This window comes from Lagopus muta, chromosome W (assembly GCF_023343835.1).
Source record: "Lagopus muta isolate bLagMut1 chromosome W, bLagMut1 primary, whole genome shotgun sequence".
Lineage (NCBI taxonomy): Eukaryota > Metazoa > Chordata > Aves > Galliformes > Phasianidae > Lagopus > Lagopus muta.
Window position 1 is genome coordinate 2798825 of NC_064471.1, and position 9391 is coordinate 2808215.

Consider the following 9391-nt stretch of genomic DNA (forward strand, 5'->3'; position numbering starts at 1 on the left):
TAGAGTAATGGAAAAGGGAAGGAGGATGATAAAAAAGATAGGAAAGAATAAACAAGGAGTCTTTATAGGAAGCAAGAGGGAGTGTATAATGAACCAATATCAAGATGTTACAATCACAATATAATCAAGAGAGTTAGGCAAAGTGGACAATGATAACAAAAGAGAATAAAATGGGAGGCTTACCCTTCGGCTGGGCTCACCACAAAACACCAATAGAGGCGATCTCTAGAAGAAATCCTTCCCCACTGCTAGCCAGCTCTTCAATAGGTCTAGGAGGGGTGGAGCCTGGCTCCCCCCCCTTCTGGCAGCACAGGTAAATTGCCTTCACCTGTGCTCCTCTGGCTGACTCATGGCTCACCTCAGGTGATCAATCAGAGGTTCAGGCTGTGACACAGCAGTTTCCATACACTCCACCCCTTCACAGCGTGAACCAATGATCAGGTTACCTAAAGGGTAAGCTTTCCCTAATACAGAGATCCGCTATATCGCGACGCTTATACAATTTTATCGCGACGTGTGTTGGTACAATTCAAGACGAGTGATGATTAGTGGATGTCTATATTCTTCTATGGGCCAGTGCTCGATGATGTGACTGGAGGCATGAGGTCCTGAGGTGCAGGTCCGTTCTATGTTCCATCAGTCCCATGCAGACCATCACCGGGTGTTGTATATGATCTGACAGCAACACTGGAACGCTTGATGGCATTTTGTTCCTTCTGGTGGTCCTGAAGGCTCACAGACTCACGGGGAGTAATACAGATGTTTTACAGGTACCAGGAGGGGAAGGTCTGCTCTCCAGGGCAAGATACAGGCTATATTTCTATCCTGGGTCAACACTTCCGCTCGTACTGGGGCACGCCCTGGCCGCCTGTACCACACCTTCTGGCCAGATGTCTGCAGCTGCATAACAATATCAGGCACCAAAGGAGGTGTCCTGATCTGACACAGGGACACGATGGGGGTCCCTTTAGCAATAAAGATCGGAGTGTTGACCACAATATCAGTAGGCCATGTACCTATTACTGGAGGGACTACTGAGCCTCCCACCTCCAATAGTCTCCCCCAAGGTGCAAGTAGGCCACACCACTTGGGTCCTACCTGCACCTTCCAGGGCCATTTTATTTTATGGGTACCCGGCTCTAAATTCTCAGAGGCAGGGAGCAGAAGATTATTTTCGTTACCAATCTGGGGTCTTACCTGATGATCAGTACCCGTAATTTGGATCCTAAGCAGGGTGGCCCATGTCATCTGCAACATTCTCAGGGCACTGGGTCTGCCGTCTCGAGGTCTTTCATTCAGGTCCCGCAGGGTTTCATACAGCCTTTTCATCCACCCCTGCAAGGACTAGGAGTCTGTCTTCAGGGCAGCCTTAAGAATACGGTTATAACGTTCGATGAGGCCTGCCCCTGTTGGATTATACGGCAGGTGAAATTGCCATTCAATGTTATTTTCTTCTGCCCAGCGCTGTATCATTGCACCAGTAAAATGAGTCCCTTGGTCGCTCTCGATGACTTGAGGTGTCCCGTAGGCAGACATCAGTTTAGTGAGTGCCTTGATGGTATATGCCTGCTTTGCTTTCGGTACTGGATAGGCCTGCAGTAGCCCACTTGCAGTGTCGACACAGGTCAGGGCATATCTTGCCCCTTCGGAACGAGGAAGGGGCCCGATGTAATAGACCTGCTATCGCTGGAGAGGATTGTGTCCCCTAGCAAGATGGGCTGTTGTTTCGGGCAACGATCTCGGTCTCATCTTGGAGCAAGCATCGCAATCCTGGCATGCCTGGACGATATCAGATAGTTGTATGGGCAGTCCCCATGCTTTAGCAGCTGCCCACATTGTCTTTTGTCCAGCATGCCATAGCTTCTGATGTAACCAGCAGGCGATGTTCTCAGATGGTGAATTCTCAATCCATCCATTGTGTCGGCTTCACCGTATCCCGGTGACTGTAGGGGCTGATGACCAGAAACATGGTAGACACGTACAGTCCTGTGTTTGACTGTATTCAATATATCTAACCACATGTCTTTGCCCCAGATCGGTCGGGGGTGGATAGTCCATTCCTGGGTGGCCCACTGTGCAATCCAAAGAGTGAGCCCCTGGTACACAGCCCAACTACCTGTACAGATATTCAGGATACCATCACCGTGTTCCTTGGTTATAACCATCCACACGGCTCGCAGTTCTGCCCATTGGCTGCTCTGACCATCCCCCTCATCGAACCAGATTGTCTCGGTGGAAGGATGGTATGCTATTGCTCTCCACTTGCTCGGGTTGCCCTTGCTGGACCCATCTGTGTACCAGGCATCTTCAGGGATAGGATATTTTCCCTCCTGAACGGGACTCTTCTCTGGTGGAGCGACCAGTATTTCTTTTGGTGCATCACTGTGATACGTCACTGGGCCTAGGATCTTCTGGAGTTCTACTTTCAAGGGGGATGAAGACAGACTGCTCCTTTGGCTGAGACAGGCGACCCATCGTGCCACTGTTTGTGCTTGGGCCACCCCTGTCTTAGGAAGGTGGGTCAGATCTTTCACCCACCCCTGAATTGGCAGAGTGGTCTTGACTATAACTGCAGCTGTTTGAGTTATTGGCTCTACTGCCTGTAATGCTGAATAGGCAGCCAATAACTGTCAATCATACTGTATCTTTCTTCTGCTCTGTGCCAAACCTGAGACCAGAAACAATGGGGGGTCCGAACAGAGCTCTGGCGTTGCCACAGGCCCCAACCGAAGCTGTCTTGAGTAACATGAACGTCCAACTTGGCTGGGAGGGTAGGATCAAATATACCCAATGCCTGGGCTTGTTTAACTGCCAGTTTCGCTTGTTGGAAAGCATCCTGTTCGGTTTTCCCCCAGTCCCATAGCTGCCCCTTTTTTGTGAGTCTGTATAGTGGCCTTAGCAGCTGTGCTAGGTGAGGTATAAAGGAACGCCAATAACCCAATATACCTAGAAACTCTTGCAGCTGCTTTGATGTTGTAGGGACTGGGAATGCCTGAACCTTATCTATAACAGCACTGGGTAGCACTTTGGTCTTTCCTGACCAAACCACCCCCAGGAATTTTACGGACAGGCCTGGACCTTGCACCTTTTGGGGATTTATAGCCCATCCCCTCTGTTGTAAATAGGCGGTTAATGAGTCTGCTGCCTGTCCTACTGCCTCCAGTGAGTCGGACGTCAACAGGAGATCATCAATATAATGATATAGGTTAACATCATCAGGTTTTGTCCAATCAGCCAGGTCACGCGCCACTAGATTGTGACAATACATTGGTGAATGCACGTACCCCTGTGGCAGGACCTGAAAGGTCCACTGCCTGCCTCCCCATGTAAACGCAAACTGATCTTGCGATTCCTCAGCAATTGGGATACTGAAGAATGCATTTGCTAGATCTAGGACACAATGATAGGTTTTTATCTCCCTACTCAATGTGTCCATTAGGGAGGCAATATTGGGTACGGCTGCAAGAATAGGCGGCGTGACCTTATTTAATTCTCTGTAATCTACTGTCATCCTCCATGTGCCATCCGACTTTCGCACTGGCCATATGGGGGAGTTATACGGGCTGTGTGCAGGTCTTATAATGCCCACTTTTTCTAATTCCTGCACTGTTCTCGATATTTCATCTTGTCCACCTGGGAGTCTATACTTTCTCACATTAGTAATCCGGTGCGGTTTCGGCAGGCAAACAGGCCCATGTTTTGCATGGCCTCTTAATATTGCCTGCACCGCCTGGATACTGATACATCTTTGTCGAAGTCTGAACTCTCCCACAGTTGTTTGGAGAGACAGACCCCATAGAATGTCTATGCCCAGGATGTATTCTTGGACTGGGGCAATAGACACCTTGTACTCCCGGGGTGGGAGACGCCCAACCCCCAATTTTAACCATGTTTGGGTGACAGGAATAGTCTGTCCCCCAAAACCACCAATCATCACTCTGTCGCCATCAAGTTTTCTCGGATCTCCATAGATAATTGATGTTTCTGCTCCCGTGTCTACCAATGCCATAACTCTCTGAATATTTTTTGGGGACCAGTAAATCGTTAATTCTACATAGGGCCTCCGGTCCCGTCTGGAGGCCCTACGGGGACTAACATCCCTTGTCACTGCATGAATTGTGCTAGGGCTAATTCTTTTGCTTCCGACAGCTCAGGCATTGTGGCCCAAGACACCTGAGGTGACTTTTTTTTTTCCTATTTGGAACAATAAAATCTTCTAGGTTCCATGTTTTTGTTGGAACCCTCTCTGTAGCTCTTACCCTTGATTTCTTAGGGTAGCTCTGGAATTTTTGATTGTCCTTTAGTTGTCCCCAGAGCTGGAGAAGGACATGGTTGGGCTGGCGGTCGATCTTAGCAAATAGGACCCCAGCCCGAATTAAATCATTAAACATTTATTTTTGGGATACCCTGATGGGTCCCAATGGAGGAGCTCGAGTAGCCGGCATTTTGGTTTTATTTACTGGCAGGACCTCTGCTTCCTCCAAAAACCGAATATTGCGCCTAGTCCGCAGGCGTTCTGTTTCTCCCAAGTCAGCAACTAACTGGGCAGCCTGCTGGACTGCGGCTTCTGACGCTACATGGGGATTTAATATGGAGACTAGGGTGCCGTACAGATGGCAGGGAGCTTGCTGTAAAATTAAATCTCTCATCCCTGCTGAAAATTTAACCATATCAGGGCCATCAAATGTATCTTCATAGATAGCCTCTCTTACACCCAGTTCGCGGATATAATTTTGAAGGTCCTCCATGGAGGACCACATGCCTGTATGTAAAGGTATGTCCGATTTATTCGGCCATACCATACGGCAGGCTGCCATTAACCATTCTAGTATGGAATGGTTTTCATCATGATATTGATTACCCACATATAACCTCTGTCTGAGAGCAGGATGAACAGTCATGGTGGCCAACTTAGCTATTTCTGGGCCATTCACCAAGACACTTTCTGCCCCAGAATCCCACAATCTCAATAACCAAGCCGGCACACTTTCTCTAGGCTTCTGCTGAAGTTGTTGTACTAAGTCCATCAATTCTGTTGCCGTGTATGGCCGACCCGTTACGTGTAAATGAGTCTGGGCAGGGGGCCACTGATCAGGCGGCACCCCTGCCGGTCTGTCCTGTATTTTTTTTGTTTTCTGGGTTACGACAGGACGGACTTCCAGTGGATCAGTCAGAATTGGACATTCAAGGTCTGATTTGGATTTCTTGTTTTCCTGATCAACCAAGTCTGTTGATTCAGGAGTCTGGTCATCATTTATTGAAATGTTACGAATTTGGCCTACAGGAAGATGTAGAATTGGCTTTTTCCCTGTTAAAACGCCAAGTTCATGCTCCAGCTTTTCAATGCGGTCTTTCAAGAGCTGATTTTCAGTTTCTAAAGTATTATTTTTTATATCCGCATGATTTAAGGCACTTAATAATGGCCATGCCACCATGGAGGCAGCCAGTTGTTTTTCATTAGTAATGAGGACATCCTTGCCAAGGCCTTGAAAATAGTCCGCCATGCGATATGGGGTGATATTGCCCATAACGCGTAAGGGACCCCATTTTTCAATGATAACTGCTAACTCATAATAGGGGCATCCCTAAAATCCTGGGATCTGCTCTGGAATCGTTTTCTCTAGAGGAGTATTGTTCTCCCCCTTAACCCATTTATAGAAATTTCAAAGAAAAGACAGAATGTTAATTTTAGTATATTCGGTCTGCCTGGCTCGCCAAGTGTATAATCAACGGATATCAAGATGTTACAATCACAATGTAATCAAAAGAGTTAGGCAAAGTGGACAACGATAACAAAAGAAAATAAAATGGGAGGCTTATCCTTCAGCTGGGCTCACCACAAAACACCAATAGAGGCAACCTCCAGCAGAGATCCTTCCCCACTGGTAGCCAGCTCTTAAATAGGTCTAGGAGGGGTGGAGCCTGACTCCCCCCCTTCTGGCAGCACAGGTGAATTGCCTTCACCTGTGCTCCTCTGGCTGATTCATGGCTCGCCCCAGGTGATCAATCAGAGGTTCAGGCCATGACTCAGCAGTTCCCATACAAGGGAGATAGTCACCACCAGCGTGGTTTGTAGTTCAGTCATTGATCTTCAGTAGTGCTGGGTCATTGGGCATTGTTGTAAGTCCAAAGTGGTTGAGTCAGCTGTCTTTGGAGTGGCAGCTTCTGGCAGGAAACTCCTTTGTTCTTATCTTCCTGGCCTTGCCATCAGATAAGAGGGAGGAGGGAGGCGCCAACTTGTATCTTGCCTTCACAGGATACAATGCTATCATCCCCCAGTCTCCCATAGCTAACAGGAGTTATTTGGTCACAGGCTAGATCTTCCGCCAGTAAACAGTCCTTAGCACTATCTTCCGAAGGCAAACAGCTAAAATTGTCCACACACACAGTGATGTTGATTGCCACACAGTAACACCCATCACTCATCTCCTAGACAAGTCAGTCTTATCACAAGAAATACCTCAAGAAGCAAGCTTTGAGCCAAAACAAACAAACAAAACAAAAAAAACAACAACAAAAAAAACAAAGAAGGATTCATACAGGAACATTTATTGTACTTGCAGCAGTTAATAGTTTGTAGTTCTGGAAATGCTATGTATTCTTTATTGGTTTTTGAGTTGTCAGCCTAAGTCAGGAAAATGGGATCAAGTTCTTAACTCATAATGGCTGAGGTCAGGAAATAACACTTCCTGGTAGCCTGAATTTTATATTCTTTGTTCCTGTCATGGTTTTGTGATTTTTGTTGTTGGTATTCTACATCAGAATAGCATGTAAAGCAGTGGGAGTTACAGTTAATGTTCTGGTTCTGTGGATTGCCTTTTTTGGGCATTTTGGTTCTCAGAGGGGAGGGGAGGAGTGTCATTCCCAAAGGACTTCAGGCCCAGAGGAAGAAAGGTGGAGCTCCTGGCAGAACACCAGCCTCTTTTCCTCTGGCAGACTCTTGGTTTCCCGGTGGAGAAGCATGTGGTTCCCTCTGCACTCTACAGCTTTGGGCACTCTCTCATTTTGTTGGATTTAGTAAATTAACGTTCCTCCTCAGATCGATGCTGTTGCTCTGTTTTTTTTTTCTTTCTTTTTTTTTTCCCCCTGTTAGACCCATCTGCTATCTGCCTTTCCTACCCTCCCCCCTCTCCGGAGGCACAGGCCTGCAAATCTGCTGCCTAATTAGTCACAGGCCAGAAACCACCAACACTTCTTTTTTCCCTTCTCTCTCTTCCCCCCCCCCCCCCCCCCCCCTTCCAGGGGCCTGCTGCCCCCATCATGGACACAGATCTAGAAATAACTCCATGACAGTCCCCTTTGCTTTGTATTAGTGATGATGAATAACATGAATTTTTTTTTTTTTAATACATATAAATTAAATGTTGAATAGTTCAGATATTTTGAAACTTAAACAAAAAAAATTACCTATGAAGTTTCAGTTTAAATAGTTTAGCATTTAATGTCTGTTACTTATTCATTCTGGAAAGGAAAGGACTCTCAATATTCAAATGTATGCGTGACTTGAACTTCTGGTTTATTAAAATAACAGTTCACTGTCATCTCAGATGCTTTTCAAAGACCCTGTTGAAATTGATCTTTTCTGGTTTTAGTAAGTTGAACTTGTGTATTTCTCAAATTTATATTCTTTTTCCTGTTGTTTTTGAAGTGTAGGATTAAGGCAGTGTAATGTAATGAATGCTGTTTATATTAGTGATAAATTGCCCTCTCTTGGGTCCTTTATCAATCTAGACCTTATAAAGGCATCTAAAGAGTATACTCTAGCAGTGTTTTTGCAGCATGGCTTGCGTAGCTTTCTGTCTTGGAGTTTTTCTTCCTCGTACCTTATACAAATTAGCTGACTCTTCCTAGTTGTGTGCCCCTACCAGGGACCTTGAGCTATGAATGAGAGAATCTTCTTTACTATATAACCTGGAAGAAGTTCTTTATAGACTTATGTTGATAATCCAAAATAAAGTTTATATGTGAAACTACACATTTTTGAAGTGGGAATCTTGTAATTACTTTGTGCAGTCTCGTGCATTCATGTCTTTATTTAGTGGTATGGATAATTTTTTTTTTCAGCTGAACAAAATGCAATGTATTTAATGCCTGGTTTCTCATTTAAGAATAACTTTTATGAAATTAAACTGTTTTAATTTTACTAGGTTTATATATATATTAAAAAAAATATCTGCTTGGAACTTGAGAAGACAGACTTATATGACATGTTTTTGAAAGAGAATTTATTCAAAACAGAATTCCTTCTTTTGTAGCAGGATTAAGACTCTAGAAGACATCCTCTTCAATGACAAATGCTAAATATTCCCTTTCTGTATACATCATATTTAACAGCATAATTATTCTGCAGTTTAATTTGCCTTACTCCATTGTTTTTGATCTAGAGTTTCAATTCAATTCTTGATAGTGTTCATAATTTCTGTTTATGTTTGGCCTCTTTTTGCAAACATTAATCAGTGAAGAAAGGAGGAAAAAAGACAAATTGCACCATGGGATAGAGTTGATTGGAAGAGGATAGCAATGAAAGCAAGATTGAAGGGAAGACGTAACATGATGTCGTGTGATATAGTAAATTAACAAACAGGTGAACAGTTAACAGAAAATCAAGTCCTATATGCTCTTTGATTATATGTAAGGTTGTGTCATGGTTCTATGTTTTTTTTTTGTTTTTGTTTTTCGTTTTTGGGTTTCAGTATTCCACATCAAAACATCATGTAGTGTATGGGGCATTAAAGTGTCACTGCCCCAATCCCAGGTACCTATCCCTGTACATTACAGCAGTCATGGGATCTGGCCCTTCCGGGTGGGGGGGGCGCTCTCTTGCTGCCTGGCAGTGGGTGCTGGAGGGTGCTTTCCTAGCCGTTCCAAGCTTTTCAGGTTTGACTCGGTTCCGGGAACTCTCTCTCTCTCTCATCTTGTCTGATTTATTAATCTCAATTTCAATTAAATTGTATCTATTGTGTTATCTTGTATTCCAATATTATAGTAAAATAAGTTTTCCTCCATAGATTGTTGCCGCTGCTCTTTTCCTCCCTTCCTTCCTTCCCATTTTTGTGGGACTGGGGTGGGGGGGGGAGGGCAGAGGCCTGTCGCCCCTGTCACGGACATAGATTGATCTGGTCAACTCCGTGACAGATTTTTGGCGCCCAACGTGGGGCTCGACTGCTTTTTAGCTTTTAGAACGAATCCCTTTTTCTCTCTGCTCTTAGAGAGCTTCGTTAGGGAGCATTATCAGTAGTTCAGGTTTCTGTGCTGGAAAACCTGACCTTGAAAGATTAGGCGTACTGCCAGTGTTCTGGGATATTGGTAAACTTTGAGCACTACTTAGTCTGGGTAGTGCCTTTTTTTTCTTTTTTTTCCCCTCCTCTTGTTTGCTTCAATTTGTTAACCC

At 45.0% G+C, this 9391-nt stretch overlaps 3 protein-coding genes across 8 annotated transcripts in view; 2 read left to right on the forward strand and 1 right to left on the reverse strand.

Annotated features, from left to right (window-relative positions):
• LOC125686439 (uncharacterized) overlaps positions 1–7153 on the reverse strand; it is a 152637-nt gene extending 145484 nt beyond the window's left edge. The window contains exon 1 of the mRNA XM_048930416.1: positions 3482–7153. Coding sequence (XP_048786373.1) covers positions 4392–5528 — 1137 coding nt within the window. The 5' untranslated portion in view covers positions 5529–7153 and the 3' untranslated portion in view covers positions 3482–4391. The remainder of the gene's footprint in view (positions 1–3481) is intronic.
• Positions 1–9391, forward strand: part of LOC125686403 (uncharacterized) — a 292860-nt gene that overhangs the window by 275385 nt on the left and 8084 nt on the right. The window lies entirely within an intron of this gene.
• The window catches only part of LOC125686397 (chromodomain-helicase-DNA-binding protein 1-like), a 192325-nt gene that overhangs the window by 15133 nt on the left and 167801 nt on the right, over positions 1–9391 (forward strand). The window lies entirely within an intron of this gene.